Here is a 26,649-nt window from a genome sequence, read left to right as displayed (position 1 = left end):
TGCGGATTAAAGAGGTCGAAGTGGATCCCAGACAGCATTAGAAGCAACTTCCTTCAGATTGTACTATTGGATAAGGTGCTCAGTCAGGCTTGATAGAGACAGACTGATTCCACAGCCATCCGCACAATCCCAGAGGAGCTGTAGCGATGAGAACAGACATGCTGGACCCACAGCACTGTCAGTCCTGTGTGTGTGTGTGTGTGTGTGTGTGTGTGTGACAAGAAGATAAATGGAGGATTCTAAATGTGAGGGAACGGCCCCTCCCAGAGAGCAAATGCTCATTTCTCTTTCTGTCTTCAACTCTGCTCTGTTGTTCGGGGGTTTTTTTGTGCCTTTTTGCCTTCTATCCCTTTTCTCTTTCTTTATTCCTTTTGCACTTTCTTTTATATTTTAGCTAGTGTCTCTCCAATGGCTGTTACGTCAGTGTAAAAGAAATGAAAATGTGGTTGTCGTTTACTGACCCTTATTTCGTTCCAAACCTGTATGACATTTTTTCCTTTCGTGGAAATGTAAAAAAAAAAAAAAATCTATTGGTTGTTGAAGATTTCTGAAAATTTTAAGCTTCACAAAAGACATAAGTGCACCATAAAATTTGTTCACAAAGGATTTTGCTTTTTTTTAAAGCACATTTCCTCAAAATTCTTTATTTTATTTCATTTCATTTCATTTTATTTTGAATAACGACTTCAGTTTCGGCTTCATATGGCTTCTGAAGATTTGGAATATAGCATATAGTTCATACTACTTTATAACTTTTATGGTGCTTTCATAGTGCTTTTTTGTCCTTTTTTGAAGCATGAAAGCTTCACTCCCCATTTATTGTAATTGCATGGAAAGAGTGACCTGTACATTATTCAAAAATCCTCCATATGTGTTCAATGGAAGAAAACCAGTCATACGGCTCTGGAACGACGTGAGGGTGAGTAAGTGATGACCGAATGTTAATTTTTGGTTGAACTATCCCTCTAATGATGGAGTTTGCAGTGTGCACGTACACCAGCTTTCCTGCAGCTCTGTGTCTGTGGCTGTTTTATTATTCAGGTTATTCTTGTTTGCTGTGATCTCTGCATTCCTCTCCGCCGTCTGCCTCTAGAACATGGGCGATGCACATCCACACCACTAAACCACTTCCTGTCTCACCCCGTCGCTTCTTCCTCTCATCGGCATCTTTCATTCTCCCTTTCCATTTCTCTTTGCTTCCAAAAGGCTGTACAAATTCTCATGAAATCATGCCCAAACCAAGTCACATTTCACACCACAATCAAAAAGAGAAATAAGAAATTATAGTTTGCAGAAATGACGCATATTTTGAGGATTGTTAAGGTGTTTTGCGTTGCCATTATTTTAATGACCATTAACCACATTTCCCCCCGAAATTCTCCTTAATATATATTTTTTTCTCCACTGTTTTAAAATGAACAATTACTGTAATACAATGACATTCTCAACCGTTCAAAATTTTTGGGTCAGTAAGAATTTTTTTTATGATTTTTTTATTTTTATTTTTTGCCTTTATTTATAGAGTAATGTACAGTATGTTGAAGTGCTGCCCATTAGGCTTTTGACACTGACAATGTTTTTATTAAAATAAATGATTACAATTAATCAAAAGTAACTGTAAAAGCTGTTACATGTTGTTGCAGAAAAATTCTATTTTAAATAAATGCTGTCAACAAGAGAGTTAAACTTCAAAAACATAAAAAAAAATCTTACCAGCACCTTCTGAACGATAGTTTACATTCATATAAATTTTAACTTAAATCTTGATGTTGATTGAAAAAAGATCATATGCATGAACTATTCATGAATAGTTTTAAAATGGTACATTTGTTTTTAATATATCATCTTTCTTTTCTTTTTCTTTTTTTTGATTAAATGAGCATTGTGGTAAAACATCTTACTGGTCGCAAAAGTGGGCTTAATTGAATTGTTGTAAAAAATGATTTTAATAATTTTTTTTTTATTATTTTGTTGTGAAATATGCCCCAGAAATCATGAGAGATTTCATGAGATCCAGCCATGTCCATTTGCTGCACGTATCGCTCAGAGCGTCAGTGTCCTTGGATCTCGACTGCTGTCCTGAGCTGTATGTGGCCGCCTCCCATCGCTCTGCATCCTGTTATATCCCTCTCCTTGTTTTTCCTGCATTGTATTGTTCCTCAGCAGTGACCTCTTCGCTCCGAGCTCGTTCGGCCTCCCCTCCCGCACTCTAATCATAAAGTGTGGAGTCCAGCACATCCCATCATTCCCCTCTCCTGTTTTCTTTACCAACGCGAGAGAACGCGGCGCGGCGGTATGAACATTAAGTGTGTATTTTGGTCCGCGGACTCCAGTCGAGTGTGAAATTGTGGGGCTCTCCGACTGAAAGCGGAAACGGCAGGAAAGGCCTCATGGATGGAGGGCTGCAGTTTTAACAGCATGCCCGAGACTCGGCTAAAAAAAACAGAGAGCTGATGTACTGCATATGTGCAGAGCCCTGTACATAATAGCACACAATATTTGTGATATTACTATTGAGATGTAACCGCTACTGTTACACAAAATCGTTCTCCTGTTTCATATTTTATGGCATTATTCCTCATAAAAGCCTGTGTTGTTAAAGGAACAGTTCACCCAAGGTTGGAGCTTTCGTCCTTTAAAAAAGCAATACGACGGCACCATAAAAGTATCGTAAAGTGGTCCGTATAACTCTATAAATTCAAAAGCCCTATATTCAAGCGCTATATTCAAAGCCCTTCTGAATCTGTATGATTGCTTTGGGTGAGAAACTGACTGAAATTGAAGTTACTATTTCCTGATAATCTGAGTCAGTCAGTGAGCTGAACTCTGAAACTGGACAAAATCATTTTGACTGATTTTGGGAACTTGATCAAAAGATTCAATGCAAATATTTGACTCAAAATAATGATTCGTTCATGAACTAATGTATGACCCCACAAGATTCAGAATATACCGTATGAAACATATGAGCCACTTTTATGATGCGTTTGCATCCTTTTGTAAGCTGGCAAGCTCTAATCTCCATTTATTACACTATTACACTGAAGAAAAACAATGATACCGCTTTGAAATGACATGAGGGTAAATAAGAATTGTCATATTTGGGTGAAATGTCCCTTAAAAAAAAAAAAAAAAAAAATCTAGTTTCAAATGTTTCCAGATTAGGTCCAGTTTATTTGATCTTATCTGATCTGATTTAATTCAATCATTTTGATTGCATGTTAGTATACAAATGTGTGTTTCGAAAAGAAAAAACTGTCACATGGCAATTTGTCTTGGCTCTTCGTGGTTCCTGCTGTTGAAATTGGCTCGAAACGGTAAATATTTACATGTGTTTGTGCTCAGGTTGTTTCAGTGCAATCAGGGACTGTGGAATGACGCTGGCAAAGTCATCTCCTGCTTCTCATTAGCTTTTTCTCCCCCCAAACCTGATCGTCTCCATTCAGAGGTAGATTGTTCAATAAGTGCTCTCTGATTTAACCTTCCTTTCCCTCGCCCTCAGGCCTCTGTATTGGACCTGAAGGAGCACGCCTCGTCCCTGGCCTCCTCTGGACTGAAGAAGGACTCCAAGCTGAAGAGTCTCGAAATCGCTCTTGAGCAGAAGAAAGAGGAATGCACCAAACTTGAGAATCAGCTCAAGAAGGTGAGCCAGACACTTGGATGGAATTGAAGCAGCACAGCTAGCAAATACAGCGAGTCTCGTCAGCTAAGCAGCCAAGAGCGCGTAACAAGCCATTACGGTGACTGGCACGTCGTTAGAGCTACTCTGACAACACTTAAAACAATGACAATGAGCTGAATGTTTGCCCATCTGTGGAGCTTTTCTCCGTCGAGTGCTGTAGGGAAGATTTTAGCTCAGTTTCAGACCCTAGCTAGCAGCCTCGCTGTCCATGGTCAACAAAGACCGCTACCTTCAACGACAGCATTCTTAATGAACCAGAATATTGTACTTGACTGATTGTTAACACTCTAACAGAGCAGTTATGTTATTAGTCACTCAAATGCAAGTGCGAAAAGATACTCAAGAAATGCTCAAAGCTGATTGTTAGCATTTTGCTAAGATAGTATGCACAGCACATACAAATACTGTGTGAATCAGTCTAGTTTTATTTAGAGAGAACATTTTTTCTATCAATGCTTTAAAGTAATGAATGAAATTAGCTTAATTATTTTACATTTACATGGTGCTTAGCACCTTAGAATTTGGAGAAAGAGTTTTGTCAAGGATATATATGATGGCTTAAATTCTGGCCAACATGTGGTATCATCATTTTGATACTTAAAATGTTACCCAGCTTGATTTCGGCTGTTTATTGAATTTAAATAGCTTTAATTGGAAAGAATTCTAGAGCGATTTGGGGGATTTGGTAGGGGAGTGCATCTGTATAAAACAATCATTTTAAAAAGCTGAAAAATTACTTTTTACTCTGAAGACTTCTTTTTTAGTCTGAACCATCCTTTTTGAGGTAAAAAAGTTAGATCTTTTTTTTTTTTTAGTGAAGGGAGTTAAAAAAACAAGTCTTTCCACTGTCATATGCTTCATTTCCACTGTTTTGACCATTTCAATAGGATTATAAAAGAATTTTTATCAAACAATATTCTGTTTAATATTTTATAAATGTTTAATAAATGTTTTTTAAATTTATTTTTTGCATAAATACTATTGTACTATACATTTTTAAAAAAGATTATTTAATTTAATTTTATAGCACACTGTAAAATTACAATAATATTTATGTCTTAAGCCCTATTCGGACGAGACTAGTTTTCATTAGAGAAATTCATGTTTCATAAGCGTGTTCCTTGATTTCAATCCTGTCTGATAAAAAAAATTCAAGGGCAAATTATCTGCTGTTTTTCGGCAAACTTAATGGTCCTCTGAGAAATCGAATCCTGTCTGAATACGAATGTCTGTGATTGCTGATATTGTATTATACTAACGCTTCTCCTCATGTGTTTTTTGACCTACCTGAGCTACCATTTGCTCACCAATCTTTCGCGTGCTTTCATTTAATTTCAATATGGTTGTTATCAGACAAAAAAATTACATTTCTAAAATGAATAAATAGCCAAATCGCTAAAAACGCAAGGACTGCACATTTTAATTTCAGTGTCAGGTCTAGATGTCTCTGCTCACTTATGTTGGTTTATTATTAACAGCTACTTCTGTAAACTTTATTTAAATAGGGTTTTAATAATAAATTAAAGTTATATCAATAAATTATTATTTAATAAACATACGTCATACGTGATGCACGCAAGCACAGCAGAATGACCTTCGGTAACGCTCACATCTAGAAAACACACACTCCCACCTCTGCAATAAATATTAGTCCAGTCCGAATCTGTACATGAAACATTGTTTAGAAAACTATTATTTCTTCATTTCTTAACGTTAAACCATCAAGCTTTTATTTCGGCAAATAATTATGCGCTGTGTGTTTCAGAGTGAAGTGCAGCACTGTGTTCCTTTACACATTTGCAGCCCATGATAGTGATTTGTCAGTGTCTTAGAGTGGCTTGATTTCCAGTAAATGAACCAATCCGCTCCGAGATACTGAAAAACACTGGATCATATTTGTTTTGATATATCATGCACCCCTATTCCCAATGATCTCAAGTGTCTTCTATTTGTAGCTCATACTTTCTCAATCCACCATAAGTGATGTTTTGACACCACTTCTTACTCCAGCCATGTCTGTGACTTCTCTCCTCATCGCCATGTTTTCATCCCCTCTAATTCTCTTTTCTCTCATTTATCTCTTGTTCTTTCCTCTGTCATCTTCGCCTCCTCCTGTTTTTTTAACCAGATCAGATATTTCTCAAGTTTTTTCCTATAAAATATTTTGTCATCGCTCTCAGTGTATCACCCAATTCTGTTTCTTCCCCAACCCCTCTGTTTTTCTTTCTTTCTTTCTTTCCAAAAGCGCTCTGAGCTCATGTCAGGCCATCCCTTCAATCTTGTAAGTGCATCTTGGTGTGAAAAGCCTCCCTTAGCAGTGCCAGTGTCTCTGTGTGTGTAACTAATAAATGTGTGAGTGGAGCTTTGCTTGCATGAGCTTGAGGCTTATCTCAAGTTTAGTTTTGTGTGTATGTGAGATAGAGAGGATATGTTAGGGGGCTGGCGGAGTCTCTGAGTGTTCTGAGATTTGCTTGCATGAGATCTTTTCTTATCTAAAGCTTGAGAGTGATGGTCTTGTGTGGTTTGACGTTGCTCCGCAGCAGAGCTTGGATTTAGTGCCGTGTTTGTAAGCTGATATGTGTCGCGTTGAGTTGTGTCAGCATGGTGTGCACGTGCCTCTACAAATGCTACATTTCTACAAGTCCCCGATCCTTTTTAGCGTTAGCATAGTTTTATTAAAGGGATAGTTTTCAACTCAAAAATTAACATTTGTCATCATTTTCTTGCTGTCTTGTCGTTCCAAACCAGTATGCCAAACAGAAAAAATTTTTTGTTATGCATGGAACATGTGCAATAATTTTTTTTAAAAGATGATGATGATTACTATTATTTTTATTACCACCATTATTATTAGTAGTAGTAGTAGTAGAAGTAGAAGTAGTGTTTTTACCTTCTCAAGCAAAGAATGAAACTCAAATTGCGCTTGGTGTAATTGACATCTTGGTGCTCCAAATATGAGTTTGCTAATGCTTGAATGAGATTTTGGAGCTATTAAGGGGAAGATGATTAGATTTTCAAAGAATAAAACTTTTTTCAGTCAATCTGTCCTTATTGCAGAAGTCTTGACATACAGCTGGACATATTAACCACTTTTATTGTGTTTTTTATAGTTTTTCTTGGAGCTTGACAAAATGTAGACTAAAATTTGTTGGAAAAGAGCAGCATGAACACTTCAAAATTTCTCTCTTGAGTTTTACAGAAGAAAGTCATGGAACAACATGTCCGAGTAAATGATGACAGCTTGAATTTTTGTTAAATTCCCATTAAATATGCATAAGCTTTAGTGTTTATAGTCTGTGTGCTTCTGTGCAATTGTGGTGGTTAGTTTTTCAGACTGAAGTGTACATTTAGTTCTGGATGATGATGTCGATCTCTCATATGAACCGATCACCTTCATACGTATATTCAGAGCTCTTCGCGTGGCTTGATGAGAAGATCTGGGTCCCATCGTCCATTCCAAGAGTAATGAAATCTCTGGCAGCGTGTGTGCGTCTGTGTTCGCACAGGGTCTCGTATAAAAGCAGTGCAAGTGAAAACCCGCTGACAGCTCGGTGGGCGTCTGCTGTGATTGGATGAGACAGAAAGGGGGCGGAGGACTCAACTGTCCCTGCGTGACCGCCAGGAGTGTACATGGATTAAGGTGTCAGCGAGGCTCATGAAATGAGAACAGACATGCCACCAAGACATCCAACAGTGTACATTACACAAACCAGCCAAGAGTCCCCCAATGCACTTCCTCAACTACTTCATATGGAGGCACATCAAAACTCTTTTATATCCCCTGCTGCACACACACATTCATATCATTCAGCAACGAGATGTTTTCTCACAAGAACATTTATAGGTCAAGAAAGTCAGCGTAAATGCATAAAAAAACACTGCAAATGTGTGCTGTTTTCACACAGCCGCTCTGTTATTTTGCCCAGCCAAACAGGCACAGGCACAAACACATTATTAAACAACATTATTAAACCGCATTTCCCACAATCCCCCCGTTTTGCGCTGGGACACTGGCTGTTCCTCTGAAAGATGGTGCCATATGGATTGACCGCTCTGGAGTGTCCAATACCAACACACTGCACAGAGCTTACAAGCAGACACAGTGTCCCTTACAGCCCACTAATAACTATACAAATGCTAGTTATTTCCTACCCAGTCTGTCTGTCTCGCTGTGACTGTTTTTGTCCATTTCTCTGTTTTTTCGAAAGGACGCAGCTGTGTCCGTATTGTGAACGAGTTTGTCTGTGGTCCTGAACACATGCTTTTCTTATGTGATCAGATGAATAGTCATGTGCCACATTCAAACCTATCAAGTATACTTTGATTTGGACTCAAAAAAACAAAATTAGCCTTGCATGAAAAGCAGAAACAGTTTAAAAACATCAATATCTATATTCCTCAATTTTTTTGATGTATCCGAGAGCAAAAGTATGTTTAACAATTAAAATCATGCAGCAAAGTCAATGTTTTTACATAATCTACAAGTAAATCTATTGTCATATATTTACACACACTTTTTTTTGGTGCTGACTGCTTTTGTCAAACTTTACCATTCCCAGTTACTTTAGGTAGAAAATGATACATTTTTTCCCTTTCAATTATGGAAAATATAGGTCTATCAGTCACTTCAAACCAGAATTTGGTCCGAAACTAGCTGCTGCTAGTATGCATGTTATTTTTTATATTATTACTTTTATTTATTTTACTAAATTTATTTTCTAGGAAATTAAAGTCACAGTTTGTTTTTCCTTTTTGGTCTTAAACTGTATTTATACCTCGAATTTTAGCAACTGGTTTGGAAAAATTGTAAACCTCCATTTACAGAAAAATGAATAGAAAATAAACAGCTCAAACTATATTTAATTTTTAGTTATATACAATTACATCTTTTACATCATTTAATAGTTGCAGACCCTATTCATGGAACATGCCTTGTACTCACAGATTTATTTTGCTCCGCCCTCTTTCTGACACTTTCTTGATGCTAATTGTACATTACGTGTCTCTATCGTGTTTTCGTATACAAACTTTAATTTCTTTGCCAGACTTGCCCTTTTACACACACGTAAAAGCCCTTGTGTGCAGCAACCGGTCCGTCCGTACATGACAAGCTCTTGGCGGTCAGAGTGGAAACCTGCTCAACCTCAGGTTGAGACTTTAATAAAGCTAATTAGCGGGGCCTAAACGTCACCTTCAAATATTATCCTCAATAAACCAGAACAGTCCTCTTTCACCCAGTGCCAGTCTAAAGAGACCTCTGAGGCCAGACACTTTGCTGTATTTTTAACCAGCATGACACAGTAAGGATTTACTTTATTTAGTTTTATTTTTGTGCCTGCTTGTTATATAAACATATTCTGGATAGATTCAAGCTATCTCTGAATGTCTTCTGCATTCAGACTTGATCCGTACACGCATGCATGTAGTCATGGTGTAAATGACTCGCCTTGTAAAGCCTGCACTGTTTTAGGTTTTTTTGCAGCAGGAAGACACCTGTGTCCTTTTAGAGGACTTTTATGAAAGAAACATTACGGCTGACTCCTTTAATTGTCAGGGGGAAGTGAATTGATTTACTTTTCATTAGATGAGGCCCTTGACCCGGCACTTTAGACGGCCGTAATGTCACTAATTATTTTGATGACTTCAGCATGATTGTGTTTCCATGTGTACACACACACACACACACACACACACACAGACACAGTAATGAGGTCGTATCCTGTTGTGATGTAATGGGGGACCTTACACAGAGCCTCCAGGTGTGAGTTGGGTGTCTTAGACCTCAAAACAACACACAGACACACATGTACCGGTGACAGTGTCTAGGCCATGCTTGACCGCTGATAGCTTGTCTCTACTCACCCATGGAGAATTGAAGTCAGGGCAGCATCTAGGCTGCTTGTCCATTCACAGCACAGACCCATGTTTGGGTCTTTAAAACCCAAAGTTTGTGAAAAGATACAGTGGAGGATACCAGTTTACAGTTTAAATTGGTTTGAGAATTTGAGGTATAAGGCCTATTTACACCAAATCCAATGTGGTTAAATGATAAATTATCAAATATTTGCCAACAGTTTTTCACAGACAATACTGTTTAAAATTTAATTAAATTGAATATTATTCGTCATTATTATTGTTACTACTACTAATGCCATTGATTTAATATTATTTCTATATTATTAAATAAAATAAAAAATCCAGACTTTGTTATTGTTGCCCCCTGAAACTCAACCTTTGGTCCGTACAGGCTCAGTCAGTTGCGGTTGAGGCTCAGGTAAATGCAGGACTATCGGAGCGCATTGCCACACTCGAGCAGGAGGTGGCACGTTACAAGGAGGATGCTGGGAAGGCACAGACCGAGGTGGACCGGCTCCTGGAAATCCTCAGAGAGATGGAGAATGAGAAGAATGACAAGGATCACAAGATCAACGAGCTAGAGAGGTACACACACACACACACACACACACACGTTTATAAGACAACAAAGACTTCTGTTGATTTTATGTACAGTTGCTACCGTCTGTCCCAAACCCTTTATAATATGAACATGGTTTATTTCATTTATGAATATTTTACATACTGAAGATTTCCCCAGATGTCTGCAAAAGAAGATTTTGTCAGGGAATAAAACCCCCAATTGTTGGATTCTCTACTTCTCACCCTCTTACTCCATTTGTGTCAGTTATCCAGGTTGTTTGTTATGCATGTGATCTTTCAATTGCATGTTCGGTTTAGTGTGTTTAGCCCAATATTTTACTATTCATTCTTTCATTTTTGCAACTTTAGTTTATTTTTCCATTTTCCATTCTCCATCTGCCAATGAAGCCTTTTTTTTCTCGTATTGCCACCGCAGGCTTTTGCGATAGCATGCCAAAATAAAAGTAAAGCAAGCCTTTCTACAGTATTGGTAGTACTGAGTGCACCAATTGTGAAATTTTCTCTTGTATTGGGTATTGACAGCCACCATTTTGCCATTGTGAAAACCCTAGTATACATGACCACTGACAGATAGATGACCACACCAATCCAAAATAGTGCACTTGATGTTGATTTTTGCTCTTGTTGCCTTGGTTTGTGTCCTTGAAGTCCATAGGGCGTCCCATTTGTCATTGTATAGTTCAATTGGGTGCACATAAGTAGCCATTGTTGCCCCATCAACTTGCCTTTTTACTTTTGGAGAACCGCCAAGACCGAAAGATCTGTATGGCACAAGGATGAAGATGAGGGTGTCAATGTGGTTCCTTGTCTTCCTCACTTTTCAGTTTGTGTTCTCTGTTAGCTTTCCTTCTCACCCACTCAGTCATCTCTTATCCTCCGTTTATTTAGGCGTCAGACCAGGAATGAGTTGCGGGAGATTTGGAGAGCAACTTCAGCAATAGCATTATGGGATGTTGGCATTGTCATTAAGCGTGTCTAGTACGTCCATGGCAGTCATAGACTGTAGATTTAGTTCTAATCCCCAATACGTTGCTCTGATCCCAAAGTATGTTCTGTGTCCGTAGACATGGAGAATAAAGTGATTAAGCAACAAAGAGCTCCATAAATGAACACTTTATGAATTGCACATCTTCAACTGCATGACTGCTCCTCCCGGAGCATTTTTCTAGACATTTTGCACTGTAAACATCTGTGTTTTCGGCCTGTGTAATTGGACTAATTAATGAGAGGCAAATATAGACCTTTTCACATCTTCACAGCTCTTATAAATAAATAAAGATAATGAATAATTGAAGTAGAGCTGAAGTGTAAACAGACAAGAATGTGAGGGAGAGTCTGGCCCTGAGGTAAAGAGTCGTGGAGGTCACGGATGTGGATTTTGTGCATTGACAGTCGTGTACTACTCCTTTTCACCCTCCATCAGGCCTTTCAAAGCTGTTGTCCGAGACCGTTCCCAAGCACCAGCATCTACAAAAAGCCCTGCTTTAGCCTGACAGGGACATTTATTTGCACTGAGGCTCTCGCTGTTGAATACTAGAAGTGTTTTTGGTGGATTTCTGTTGTTTCATAAATATTAATCTGACTTGCGTTGAATGTCTCACGCTTTACAGATCTGCGTTAGGAGAGGATTAGACTAAAACAAACTCCATATGCTTGGCTCGATGCATCATTCATGTCAACCGAGAGAAGATTTCTGAAATAAACACCAGCCGCAGTTGCTAACCGTGGCGCTCCCAGCTAATTACCGCTCAGAGTCAGGTTATGCTCTCGAAACACACCGGGGAGTTCGGTTCTCAAAAACCTCCCATTGTTCTTTCTGTGTCTTAGTTTTCCTGCACTCTGGAGTTTGACTCTTGATGTGGTTTTGACGGAGAGTTATTCAGACAGATACTCTTCTGTTAGCGCTTGCGTCTTTAATCAAGACGCGAATGGCAGGTAGAAGCGGTGCGTTCTGTTCAGAGTGAGTCAGGATTACCTTTCTCACTCAGAGATGGAGAAGCCAAAGCTCCTCTTGTTGCAGATCAGTGGTGCGGAGGCAGGTCTTGTTCGAAAATGCCTTCAAAGTCACCGAAAAATGGCAGCGGTTGAATTGGGGCATTGGGGTATTTATTTCATAAATTCGGCAGCAGTAAATTTGCCAGTAATTATGGAGGATTGTAAGGCTCACTGTTCTCAAGAGGGAGCTAAAATGGGAGGGTGAGTCTGAAGAGACGTGTAACAAAGAAATAGAGGTGAAACACAAGGGAGCACAACAGAATCACTATTTGTAAGGATAGCAAAGCTTATTCTCATGTTTTTTATGTTTATGTGTGTTTTATAAGCTCCGTTTATATGTTTTGTCACATCGATTGGGGGCTTTTCTCTGGAAATTTTGATATCAGGTTAATTGTGAAATTATTCGATTATTTTGCATAATCAATTTTAAATCAATTCACATCCTTTCTAAAGATGCCTCTGGTTTTTATTGACTTTATATGGCCTTTATATGTTTTCTTTCACATTGTCAGGTGCTGTTTTTTTTTTTTTTCGTTCAGTATGCGTGTATCAGAAGTCTACATGTGAAGGATCATGTACTTTTAACTCTTTTGTCTTACCCAGCTTTCCAAGTTAACCCAGCTCACTCTGTGTGTATTTCACCTCTATTTCTCTCTTTCTTCCTCTTCGTTTCTTTTCACTGGAATGCTGTCTACATCCCAGTCTGGCTTCAAGGTCAGTATGCCTACTTTCCTTGCTTGCACTTCTTTTGTACTGCAAATCAACTTCTTTACGTTGTAACACACAAACTATGTGCTGCTTTAACAGGGCCCACTCTGTAAATCATTTTAAGGATGGTTCGAAGGATCTGGGACTTGTGTTATTGAGGGGCCGTTGGGGGGGAAAACTATATCCGCTAGATGGGGGTAAAATAATTCAGTGGTTGATTGTGGTGTGGTGGTGCCCTTGGGCGATGCACTTAACCCCAATTTGCTCTTGGTGCCTCCATCACTCCCCTTGGACTTGCTTCTAAAGTTTCTGTGGAAAAAACTGAAATTGCTCTGACCTGAATTGATTAAAGGTTCAAAAGAAGGAATGAGGAAACCTGGGAAGGTCAAGCAGGCACTACAAACAGAAGAGCCTGCCTTATTAATGCATGCCAGCTTACCTGTGAGGTCTGCTGAGATGGAGTTCAGAAGAAGAAAAGAACGACTCGCCAGAGCTTCTGCTGATAGAAAGGATGTGGGAAAAGAACGAGGGAGAGTCCTTGCAGAACTTCTAATTGGAGCGTAAAGAATCTCCATCAGTCATTTTCTCCCGCGTGGTGTTGAAAAGCTTGCCTCTTCTGCCAACGCGCCGTCAATACGGACCCGTCCCTCTACAGCTGGGATCTCGGCGTTCGGCTTGTTTATCGTGGTTATTATTTGCATCTCTTTTTAGTTTGGTCTGGAACAGAGACTTGTCAAACTGTTTTATTTTTTTCCGCTCTTGTTACTCCACTAGAAAACAAGCTGAATGTTAGGGAGTGCTTGACAGAACTGTCATTTTCTCTCTCTCTCTCTCTCTCTCTCTCTCTCTCTCTCTCTCTCTCTCTCTCTCTCTCTCTCTCTCTCTCTCTCTCTCTCTCTCTCTCTCTCTCTCTCTCTCTCTCTCTCTCTCTCTCTCTCTCTCTCTCCCCAATCCTTCTTCTCCTCCTCTTTGTTTTTTGGCTTTTTTTAATTTATTCTCTGGATCTCAGGAACTCAACAAACATTGCCGATTTGATATCTCCCCCAGATGAAGGGGTTCAGCGTAATGAAAAGGAATCCGTGTCACTCTGAAATGAATTTTCCCCAGTGTTACGCATTTGCTGCTGAGCTCCAGGGCCGCTTGATTTAGTCTACAAATGCTTGACAATAAATGTGATGTGTGTCGTTCCCTGAAGTCTTTTTCTTTGTTTCTGTCCTTTTCTTCTCATTCTGTTTTTTTCTGTATTTTTTTTTTTTGTTGGTTTCTCTTGTTTTTGATTTCTCACTCTTTTTTGGCTATTATTCTTTTCATTCTCTTGTTTTCATTCTCTTTCTTCTCTTCTTTTGTCTTTATACCTGTATTCCTATTTTTCTTGTTGTTTCTCATTCTCTCTTCCTCGATCTGTCTCTTTCTGGCAGTCCCTGACTTATCTTTTGTTTATTTTTTTTTAAGTAAAAAAAGTGTGTGTGTGTGTATACATATACATACACATATACATATACATACATACACATATACATATATATGTGTATATATATGTATATGTATGTATATATGTATGTATATATATGTATATGTATATATGTATATACAGTGGTGGTCAAAATTGATGGCACCCCTGATAAATATGATAAAAAATGGCTGTAAAAAAATAAATCTGCATTGTTTATCCTTTTGATCTTTCATTCAAAAAATTCACAAAAATCTAACCTTTCATTGAAGTAAAAGAATTGAAAGTGGGGGGTAAATCACATTATAAAATAAATGTTTTTCTCCAAAACACGCTGGCCATAATTGTTGGCACCCCTAGAATTTTTGATGAGAAAAATATCTCTGAAGTATTTTCCCATTAATATTTACATTTTTAAGCACACCAGGGTGACTAGGAACATGAAATTGTCCAGCTATGACTTCTTGTTTCACAGGAGTTTAAATATGAGGAAACACAAAGGCCAAATCCCCTGAATCATCAATCACAATGAGGAAAACCAAAGAATATAGTTCTGATGTGCAGCAAAATTTTGACCATGACTGTATATATGTGTGTGTGTGTATGTATGTATATATATATATATGTGTGTAAATATATATATGTATGTGTATGTATGTTTATTTATTTATATATAAATATATGTATATATAAATATATGTATATACACACACACCAAATTATTAGACTTTTATTGACATGATTGATTTGACAATATAAAACATTTTGTGCAAGTAATTGAATAATTTTTGCCTAATTGTTTTGCTCACAATATTAAATTAAGTTTTTTAGCATTATTGTTTTGTCTATGATATAAATAGTGTTTTTGGTATAATTTATTTGTTCCTATTGTTATTAGTTTTATTTTTTATTTATGTGTTTTTAAAACATTTTTTGTACCATTTTTATACCATTTTCTTTATTGGCCGCACATTTTATTTTGTCAACTTAATATAATATAATATATAGTATCTGTCTATGTAATGTATAGTATTTTGTCATTCCTCCCTCTGTTTTTCCTCTCTGTTCCACCTCTGCTCTGTTTGTGTAATTTAAGTCACCGTTACTCATTCTGGAGAAGGTAGAAGGCTGTATTTCTGGGTTGTGTCTCATTATTGCGGGAGGCTGTTCTGCTGCGCTGGTCTGTTGGTGTCGGTTCCTCCGGCAGGTGAAGGCCACAGTCCCGCACTGACTGGGAGGTCTGCTTCTCTGGGCCTGTCGACGAGTGCATACGATCCGGCCGGCTCGAGGAACACCTCCGCCTGTCTGTTGTCTCTGTGTGCTTTCCAGTTAGCTTTGGCTGGCCTGGCCTCAGGGCCGACCGCATGATTAACTAGATTAGTCGAGGGCCGGAGGGAATCGTCCGCTCCACACAGGGTGATACGTAAGAGACGCAGGGACACCCCATCGTGCACCTGGCCGCAAAACATTCTCACAAGCCAAAGTCTATTAGGCTCGAAAAGTTAGCGCTCGCCACAGACAGAACTGTGAAAATGAGTCCCGCTATCACGCAGCGGCTCTTGCCAGCTCTCCTCCACCTGCTGCTAGAGAAATGGCCACAGCCTGCGAAGAACCCACATTTCCTGCCTTTTATTAGTCCTGAGCTCACGAACATATCCTGAACGCCAGGAAGGAGATTTCCGGCCAATATAAAGACACAATTGACATTAAAGGATGGCTTCGAGAGGGATGAGGGATGGAGTAAACACACGCACTCAAACAGTCTTTGATGGCGTTCCACTCCGTTCTCTGCTGGTCAAACAGGTCGTGGTTGTGATAAACAGAAAGATTTTTGTCCTCACTCAACCTTTCTGCTGTTTATCCCTTCCTGGACTGTTAGTGTGGGCACACTTATGTGCAATTCTGTCAGCGCAATTGAAAAGAGAAAGAAAAATGACATCAAAAAGTGGGCCCAAAAGGCTTGGATGAAAACGCGGCGCGGTAACCATCTCCAGCCTTCTGTGTTTTGCGCAGCCCGCTCATAAACGCTCGCTGGCTCCGTAACATAAGACGCCTTTCTGTTTTCTACCCAGAATTCCTCATAACGGCGTGATGGATTTATTTCTTCAACACTGATTTCCGTGCGCATTCATCTCAAAATCGCACCCAATTTTACCATTGGGTCTTGTTTTATGTTATTAAGTGTCAGGTGCGATTGAACTTTGGAATAACGTTTGCTTTAATGCCCGCCGGGCCTCATTTCTCCACTTAAGTGACCACAGAACGTAATTGTTTAGAAATGTAGGTTCATATTATTTTGAGAAAGGAAATGTTGAAAGAGCGAACTTTTTATAAGAAGTCATTTTAAGCTTTTGCGCTTGAGGTCTGGGTTGCTTTTTGTTTTTCTAGCTTGACCTTGCAGCGGTGGTCATTCAACAACATTTGCTTTTGCCTCGTCATGGCTTTGGGATGTCAGAAAGTACATGTCCGTCCCTGGGGCCTTAATTTGGCTGGGTGAAAATGACTTTTTTTATGTTGTTTTTTTGAGGGGTCTTTACTGGATGCAAGTTTCAAAGGCTTCATTATGCAGAAGTTTAGAACATGTTTATAGCTAAAAGTTAACAAACTTTCTGATGTTTGCTCACACACTCAAGCAGATATCATGAGAATTTCAAAGTGCTTTCAAGCCTGTGAACATTGCCTGAAGCTGTTTTGTATATGAATTATTAATTTAAAGATCGAGATGAATTACTATTTTTGATAAAATTTCAGGGTTTGAGCTCTTTGAAGATAAGATTCATTAAAAAGCGTTAGGTTAGACTGGAGTGTTGAACTTTCTCCAAAGCGCACTCCATTTTCACCTGTGTCCAAGTCTGCGTGTTTTCTAAACATTTTTTTAGGTTTATATGTTATGTTTTGATGCATAATTAGTGTGTTTTTCCTCTAGACAACCTCAAAATTGTGCTGAAAGATTATTTTCTTTCTCTCCCTCAGTACAGTGCCCTGTCATAGACCTGTTTACCTGTGTTTCATTTTTTCCACTCATTTTAATGTTGCTTCTCTCGTTGCCTGTAGCCACACTAGTACTCAAATATAGTACAGTTTTCCTAGTATTGATAATATGGCCGCTAATGCAACATAAAGCACACTACAGAGAGGAGGAAGATGACAGGGGGGGTTACGCATGTGATCCAGAGTTTTATTTCGAGGAAAGGAAAATGTTGGCATTGGGAAAATTGACAAAGAAGGCCCTGTAAATGGGGTCTCTGCCCTTGCACACGTGCGTTGTTGAGTTCAGTACACAGAGATGTTTCCATTTAGGTTTGTGTGTTAGCAAGAAAGTGAGACATTCTCTTCAAAAGTCTCTTATATTTATTCCTGTTTTTTACACAACCGTTCAAAAGTTGGTGTCTGTAAGATTTGTTTTTGACAAATGTGTTTGACCGAAGTCTCTTGTGCTCACCAAGGCTGCATTTATTTGATCAAAAAACTGTAAAAACAGTCATTTTGTTAAAATACAAATTTTCTGTTTTAATATATTTGAATAGTATAATTTATACCTGTGATGGCAAAGCTGAATTTTCAGCATCATCACTCCAGTCCTAAGTGTCACATGATCCTTCAAAAAACATTCTAATATGCTGATTTGTTCAAAGTTTGAAGTAGAAATCTTTAAAACATTATATTTACCGTCACCAATCAGATGAATGCATTCTTAGGAAAAAAAAATAAAACCGAAGAATGCAGAATTTTCAGATATTTCAAATAATGTGTATTCAAATGAATACAGATATTAATATTCTTATTCAGATTTTTAGAAATTAGAATATTGGTTTAATCTGATTATAATGGTTAGGTTAAAGCGTTTACATGACACTTCCATAATCAGAATAGAAGAGTCATGTATGTTTGTGTTGTTGGACATAAAGCAGAGCTAAATTTTGGGTCCGTTTAAGGAATCTTTGGAATGGATATTTGATTTAATCTGACAGGATGGGCTAGATTAGAGTGTCACCATCACTTATATCTGAAGTGGAGCTCACTGGAAATATTGGCTTGCGTGCTGGTAATATCAACCCCACAAAGCCTTCCTTTCAGCAAGGTTTAAGAATCGTTTTTTGTTATATTCCTGCGCCATCATGTTTTTATCAGAGCATATCAAAAATACCAGAACGACTGGCGAATTACATCTGAATTAGATGTCAGCGTTTCACTTTATTGTTGTAGAAGTGTTTCCCTCATGAACTCTGTGAAATGGGGTTACCTATCCCATCACATCAGAGCTCAAATGGAGACATATAAACATATAATCAAAACCCTGAATAAAGGGCTGGCCTGCAATGCATAAAAACAGTCAGCTGCTTATTGCAAGTGTAGCGGAGCCAAGCAGATGGCTTGGCCTCTTCTGGAAACACCAAATAGGAACATTCCAGTATATTTATGACCTGTTACACAAACTCCCTTGAGCACACACACAAAGTCTTTCTTTTGCTTTGTTATATGGTCATGTTGTCTTCGAGATGGTCTTTTGACAGCACAGCACATCTTGCCTGGTGTTTCTAGACTCCAGGCACTTTTATTAGATTTTGTTTTAATAGCCATCAAATTAGCAGTGTTGGGGAAGCTACTTTGGAGCTGCGACTTTGCAGATATGCTCATACAATAGTTCAACTACAGTCAAGCCACGCTGGGTCCTCCTAGTAGTACTAGTTAACTATAAGTCGCAAACTAAATAATATTTCTGAAAGTATAATTGTCAGATGGTACCATTTAATTCTGCAATTACACCATTTATCTGGCACAAAACACCAGAGCTAACTAATAAAACTGCAAAACGTGTTTATATAACTGAGCAGAAAACATTGTTTAAATAAATATTTCGGGGTTTAAATGACATGGTGAATCATTTAAATGAATCAATGAATTGTTTGTTTAAATCAGGGAATTGTTTAAATAAATCAGGGAATCGTTTATTTAATCAGTGAATCGTTTATTTACATGAACCATGTGAATGAACTGATTCACTACAATAAATCCGATTTCCCAATGCAACATTTGTGAGAGAGGACAGAGTTCACTCTGCTGTGGGTGCAGTGATAAAAATGTGATGAAAAATGCAGTGATGTTGCTGTTTGTCATGCTACACCAATGCTTATTGGGAAAGCTACATAGTTTAGAAAGCAGCTGTTGTGCTGTAATGAATGTGTAGTCGAGTTAGAAGCATACTGCTTTTAGTCATTTACTCCCTAACAGTGCAAGCACCTATTGTGTTCTGTGTGTTTCGAGCCTCAAATCTGTTTGCGCTTGCAGCAAATTATGATTATAAAAAATATTGCATAGAGCAGTGGATGTAATAGTAGTAGACTTTCCCTCTTCATCGCCTACGCTCTTGTCAACACTTCTTCTGATCCTGCATGGCTACACGCTACGGCCTCACATCCCAGAAACACGCATTCATGTACAGTCAAGAGAGGAAAGAAAACCTTGGGAACCTTCTAAAAAGATAGAAACACACTCACACCAGTCGTTCCTTTACTAGTATTATGTCACCTGGCTAACTCTGATCCCAAACTTTGTTTGGCAACTGTTCGCTGATGACTAGAGTTCTGCTAGTTTCTGCAACAGGAGCCAGAAGACTGTGGCTTTCCTCTGGTACTTCAACACAGAGACTCCTCTGTGCTCAGGACAGCTCATCCAGAAGAACGATCAGGTTCTAGTGCCGCAGCGGCTTGGCCCGATTTCTCCAAGCCTTGTTCGGCGTCACCTTGCTTCAGTGAACATGCTCTTTACGCTGCTTTTTACTCCAGAGGACCAGCCGAATTGGGATGCAGTCGTTGTGCGGAGCACCTTGGTTCTGCTTTCCTGGCACATGTAGACATGGCTTGTCATATCCCATAAGCCCCCATAATAACTCTTCAATTACCTTCCCGTATTGTGTGTCTTGGGCAATGCTCTTTGGTGTCAAGGGGGGCCGAGGGAGGTCTTTCCACAACGCTGTGTTATTACTCATTTAAAGACATTGGTGTTGGCATAGTCAGTGGTACATCTGTTCTGCAAGGCATAGGCTTACGTTTTTTTAATTTTTTTTGATCAAGTCAAGATGGTGAACAGTAACCGATCCTGGCCGCCACACTGCCAGTGCACAATACTCCGATGCCGGCCACGTAAACAGGAAAACTCTGGCACTTGTTGTGACCGAATGACCCCAGGATTTAGGCCTGTTTGATATGACACTTCTCAGAAATAAAAACTGCTTGAATGCTTTTTTTAATTTAAATATTCATTTGTTTTTGGTAGTGCTTTGTGTTCCTGCGGGTTTCCATGCCACAACAAATGGAGGAGGTTGAAGGATAATGAGAAAAATCCCAGAGCATAAACACAAACATACTGCCGTTTTCATTTGCAGCACAGCTTGATCTGTGGAGATCAGTTCTGCTCCCTTTTGTTGTCATTTCTGATAAGCTAGCTTATGGCTCCTCTCATTGACCCTTCTGTTTGTACTTGACTGCTTGTATGTGTCCAAAAGAAGAAGAAAAAAACCTCTTTGAAGAAGAGATTTTTGATTCTAATTGTAGCATTTAATTTTATTCTATTCTGTTTTATTCTGAATGGAATCATGCATATTATATTCCACAGTAATCTTCATTGTATATTCCATACTATTAAAATAAAATAAAAAAACATTGTGCATTATTATTATTATTATTATTTTAAATGTATTTTCACCCATTCCTAATTAATATACAAAGCTTGTTATTATACATCGAAATCACATTAAATATAGGAATTTGATCTGATTTCATCAAGCATACAATAGTACTTCATTTTATTTTTTATTTTTATTTTCAGAATGGAATAATATACTTTAGATTGATGTTCATTGTATACTTCATACTATTTATTAAAACTTTGTATTATTTCAATATGTGCTTATTTTTCATTCTGCATAATTTTTTGCAGCTTTAGTTGCTATTCTGAACATATTGTTTCCTGTATCCATCCACCTCTATGTCCATCTGTGCATGTCTGACAGAAATCTGTTGTTTTGTCACTGCAGGCATATGAAAGACCAAAGCAAGAAGGTTGCCAATCTGAAGCACAAAGAGCAGGTGGAGAAGAGCAAGAACGCCCAGTTGATGGAAGAGGCTCGTAAGAGAGAGGATAACATCAGCGAGAGTTCTCAACAGGTCCAGGTAAAGTACACGTGACATTTATGTTATTCACAGTTGTTTGATTGGCTCAGCGAGTTTTGATATTTAACCCTACGGCACTGAGATGTTTCGGTGTTTAAATCGCTGCGCTTGTCTGTTTGTGGCGTTCAACACCAGACCTCATGCTTGTGTGATGTTGCCTAATTGAAATGCCGGATGAATCCCTGTTCCCTGTAATGGATTTCAGAAGGTTTTACACACATAACCATTAAAATCTGACGAGAGCAGTGGCTGTTATAGTCTTAACAATGAAACTTAACCCATAATGAGGCCAATCAACCCTTTTAAGAGGGTCAAAGACCCATCAAAAACCATGAGTTATTCACAATAGCTCAAACCTTGATGCAGTGTTTAAAGGTTTTCCTTTTGTGCTGCCTAGAAATGTGTCTCTTCAGAGTGATCTGTCTTCTGATTATATAAGTTTGGATGTCAGCTCCAGTTCCTCATTTGAGAATTGCTAGGATTCTTCTCAGGTAAAGAGCGATCTCATGTTTCCCTCTTCCAGACCGCATTCACGCACATCCTGACCTTGTGTCCTCCTCTCATTGTGAGCTTTGGATTTTGGAAAAAGAGAAGAGGAGAGAATAATTGAACGATGAAATAGGACACAGTTGCTCAGTGCGACCGCGGGAACTATTTTTGAATTTATGGCTTTGTGATAGTGAAGAAGCAGCGCCAGTGTCGGCATCCAGGTATCGGGGTGTTTAGTTTAGATTCGCGAATACAAGCTACCTCATCTTGGCTGATGTAACTTTCACCATATTAACTATTTTAGCCCCAATTTGACAGGATGGTGGTCTGTGGTGGTCGTTCCCGCTCTTCTGGAGTGAGTTTCTGGATAGAAAGCCAGAATCAGCAGTTAATGTCTGTGAGAATCTCAGTGCAAAAAGTCCCAGTTTTTACGGAGGGGCTGTTTTTATGGAAGGGCTGTTTTTCCTCTTTGCCGTAGACCTCTGGACAACAATGCCACAGCGGCCCTCCCTTTGTTGTGGTTTTCTGTGTTTTTCCTGGCTGTTGGTTTGTTCTTTCGATCATTCTCCGTTTTCACATTTTCCTTGTTCTGTGTCATGTGTTCTTTGTTTTCGTTCGAGTTCATATGCTATATTTCTGACAGCAGGATTGATGTGCTATTGGACTTCGACCTGTGGTACCCGGCGACTGGAGCGTCAGTGTGTTCGTGCACACGAGTACGTGTTGCGGTCTAAGGGAGCTCATTTATGACTTCAGGGCCCCAGCTTCCTCCGTGGGGTCACGTTGCCGCAAGCCCACATTGTGGCTTACGCTCCCCCGTTCGAAGCACCCTGATGCGGCTGCATCATGGGCCTTGTCTGGAAGCAGCGACAGCTGCTTCCTTCAGCCAAGACCATCAACCACCACCTTCCCCCACAGGCACGTCACGATACGGCTTTGAGGCCCTGAGACTCTAGATCAGACGAACCCTGAGCTGATGTGCACACGCTATTGGACGCATCAGGCGTGTTTGGAAGGGAAAATGATTGTTGTTGATGTTTCAGTATGGTTACAATGGTCCGGCTCCAATCAGTTGGTCAGGGTGAGCTGAGAAAGAGGTTAGCCCAGGACAGCAGAACAATCCTTTCTCTCCTCGCAGCACTGACCCGGCACTAAAAATGGCTTTTTCTATCAATTAAGAAGGTTTCCATTGGAGCCCTGAGGTGGGATGTGGGGTGGTCAGTCGTGGTTAAGCACTAGAGCTGCACAAACATATTCAGAATAGCAACTATTGACTTTGGAGAAGGTTAGATGGTCAGAAGAAAGGTCTTTCGCTTCTTTTTTCGAGTTTCCTGCTGGTGCCGTGGTGCTGCTTCCACATGATTTGATCCAATCAGTCCTCTAATTAGTGGTGCTTTCTTAGGCAAGGATCACTGTAACTATTCTAGCAAACCCCTAGTCCTTAATATTAAACTTTGGTGTTTAATGCATGCTCTTTAAATGAATCAGACTTAAAATCATATAGCTTGAGGATATGAGCTATTACTTTTGTAAGCGAATAGACTTATGGCTATTCATATTTCATGGCAAGAATTTACTCCCTTTCAACTAAAATGATAGAATGTGAATTAAAAAACATTCTAAACTTAGTTTTGAATTGCTAACTGATAACTAACCCTAACCCTGGGCCTGTAAACAACTACCAAAAACTCCAGTCAGAACTCCCTAGCAATCAGATGGCGACATGTCTTTTTGATGGGCAAGTATCAAAATGTCAATGTCTAGTTAATTAAGTTTAGCTGTTAGTTTCCATAAGACGATCAAATGAAATGCAGATGCTCCATGTGCAGAGAATTGCAATGCAGAAAAGGGTCTTTGATCAACACCCCTCAAGAGCGTGACTTTAACCTCTTATGAATCATCCCTATCCTTTTTCATTTATCTCTCTAGTCTGATAAAACAGGAGATGGGTTTTAATAGGCCTCCACATCTCTTTAGTGTTTTCGAGACATTTTCCGCCGGATACAGAGTTCCCAGACGTGCAATATGTACTGGATCATCAAGCGTACCTCTCCTGCCGATCAAATATCATCAGCCTGAAGAAATCAAGACTTTCGCTGGGAAACGGAGAGAAGCAGGATGGAGAAAGACAGCGGGGGAGAAAAGATGACATTATAATGAAGCCCAGTAAATACCTGTTTTACTGCGTGGTTGAGTCTGTTCCCTTTTACTGCATAGTCTCACTGTGAGTGCAGCGCCAAATGCTCTGACTCCCAGCATGCCCTGTGACCAGAAGGCCCCACTGTAGCCCGATCTCCACCTTGACCGGCCTTCTTTGAAGGTAAAAAGGCAAAATAAATTAAAAAGAAATTTGGGAAGAAAATAGACAGGTCAAAGAAAGGAAAGGTACATTCAGTCAACATGCTGCAATTCAGAAATGGTGAACATATTCCACGACATACTTTGTGCAATCATCAAAGCAAGCTCAGAAAAGGGTTTCCCCCACAGGTGCAGTGTGTGTACTTATCCAGAGAAGCCATTATACTGACGCCGGTGCGCCACACATTACGAATGGCGATAGTAAGCCATAGGTCTTCTGTTTATAAGTCTCCCAGCCCCTTTTATGTTTGGCACATTGTGCTCTCATGTGGTTGTAAACATCAGCACTCAAATGCAGAGAGCTTAGAGTGACACCTTTAGTGTGCAATTGTGGAACAGTATTTTATAACATTTGGTGAGTTAGGGATCATGCTGTTAAGTTTTCTTACAAGCACCAGTGGTCTTTCGTTTTTGCACACTTATGAAAGCCTGAATATATCTGTAATGTAGGTTCTATTTTATAAAATTATCATAGCAGACAATACTGACATGTCTGACAGTAAAAGAATCCAGAAAAACCTGTCAACCTCAGTATCAACACATCATCCTCACCTATCCTTAAACACATTTATATAAAGATTTATGTGCCAGGGTACAGATCTGCAATTATGCAGCTTCTCATTAGTCTTTCTCTTTGTGTTCACATTTGCTGGTGACTGAAAAGATCTGACAGGTGATGGCAACACACTGGAGTTAATAAAGCCAAAGTGCTGCAGGCGAATCACAGGTTTATGGTCCTTTTTAAACACACAGATATAAAAGAGTCAAACAGGAGCCTTTTATGACTCGTTGGCCTGCCGACGCTGCTTTTATTGAGGGGGAACATATTACTGTCCCTGGGGGGGAGGCCTTTTTTCATCCTAAATGTCATTTTCTCAACCTGCCATAACAGACTGGTCACAGTGCAACATCTAGGATCCATTAGAAAGCTATAGTTGGCACATGACAGTCTTAGCAAATGGGATACAGTGAGCAAACCTGGTTTTCTATTTTTAGCTGTTTTTTTTTTTGTGTGCCTTTTTGTCTGTTAGGTGTTTTTGGACATTTTAAAATGTGCTTTAAAAGGCTAAAACCAGCGAAGTATGCTATTTTTTTCAGCAAGGACCTGTTATGTTTCTTACGAATAGCTTGTGCTTGACCTAACGGTGAGTTGTGCGTGTAGAGGAACCATCTTGGGATTAGATGTTACATTACTGTCTCTGGCAAATTAGCATTGGCAGCTTCAGGTTTAGGCCTTTTTTGATTTCTTGAGGTCTCTGTGGAATGTTCTTGAATGTTCCAGTCTGTTTTCCAAAACCTCCAAAGACTGACGAGAGATCAGGCTCTAGCGGTAACACTGAGCAGAGGTGAAACAAAACTGCGGTAAAAATCTGCCCGACAAGGTCGTCATCACTAATGCGGTGGCGAGAGCCATTCTCAACACTCAGAGGGAAACGGAAAGAGAGAGAGAGGTAAAGCGAGGCTGAGATGGAGAAATGGAAATGGCGCAGGAAGAAAAGCAAGAGGCGCAGTGTACTTCACACATGAAAGCCTTGATTCTGCCACTCATCACCTCTCGAGCGCGAACAGGTCATGAGGGAGCTAACAGACGCCAGTCGTGAGACTGACACTCCAAAGTGCTGTCAGAGAGGAACTCTGGGAAACGCAGACTGGAGAACAGCAACTTTATTGAGCTGTGAGATTCAAGAGCACCTTGTTTGGTTGTAGGGAAGCAATGGGCTGCAACAGTTCGATTTATCTTTTGCATGTTAGAGATGGTGTGTTAGCATGACTGGCCTAACAGTCGAAAGGAAGGAAATGCCATTTTCTCTGTGGGCTTTCCAAAACTTTTTTTGTCCTTTGCGTTTTGCTGAGGAGAAGACAACAGCACTGAGTTGCTGGCCTCCACCAGAAAGCGTATGACATAGCAGCCGTTGAATAATGAATGGTAGAAATCTCAGCGCTCAACATTACAGCTATGAGAAAGGAAATCCTGGCCTAAAATTAAAAGATCGTACTGCTTTTATTGGCAAGGACACCATCTGATCGCTTTGCTAAGGAACGTTTATCCACATTAGATGGATGAGACAGAAAAATAGCCTGACTGGAGCTAAACAAACTAAATTTAAAATTTCCCCTTTTTCTTGATGTATTGACATACATTGCAAAAAATGACTTTGAATGAGTTTTTGATTGGTGTTTTTTGACCTAAAAATACATTTCCAGTAGCATTGATTGTATCTTGAATAGAACTTTATTTGGTCTTTGGTAAACTACAGTTGTGAGGAGGAAATGTGCACATGGTTTGTCTTAAAGCATATTAAAAACACCACATAGACATATAAACAACATTAAAAACTTGATTTTCACCACAGGGG

At 39.4% G+C, this 26,649-nt stretch overlaps 1 protein-coding gene across 12 annotated transcripts in view; it reads left to right on the top strand.

Annotated features, from left to right (window-relative positions):
• Positions 1-26,649, top strand: part of erc1b (ELKS/RAB6-interacting/CAST family member 1b) — a 202,286-nt gene that overhangs the window by 61,644 nt on the left and 113,993 nt on the right. For 3 of the 12 annotated variants that reach the window (XM_079868412.1, XM_079868406.1, XM_079868402.1), the window contains 5 exons: positions 3,503-3,643; positions 5,928-5,963; positions 9,930-10,123; positions 12,818-12,829; positions 21,310-21,445. In XM_079868412.1, coding sequence (XP_079724538.1) covers positions 3,503-3,643; positions 5,928-5,963; positions 9,930-10,123; positions 12,818-12,829; positions 21,310-21,445 — 519 coding nt within the window. The remainder of the gene's footprint in view (positions 1-3,502; positions 3,644-5,927; positions 5,964-9,929; positions 10,124-12,817; positions 12,830-21,309; positions 21,446-26,649) is intronic. The other 9 variants (XM_079868413.1, XM_079868409.1, XM_079868405.1 and 6 more) reach the window with 3 other exon arrangements.

The sequence above is a fragment of the Squalius cephalus genome, assembly GCF_949319135.1.
Source record: "Squalius cephalus genome assembly, chromosome: 4".
NCBI classification, from domain to species: Eukaryota; Metazoa; Chordata; class Actinopteri; order Cypriniformes; family Leuciscidae; genus Squalius; species Squalius cephalus.
The sequence above is the reverse complement of the archived record's forward strand: the minus strand, read 5'-3'. Positions and strand labels throughout refer to the sequence as shown.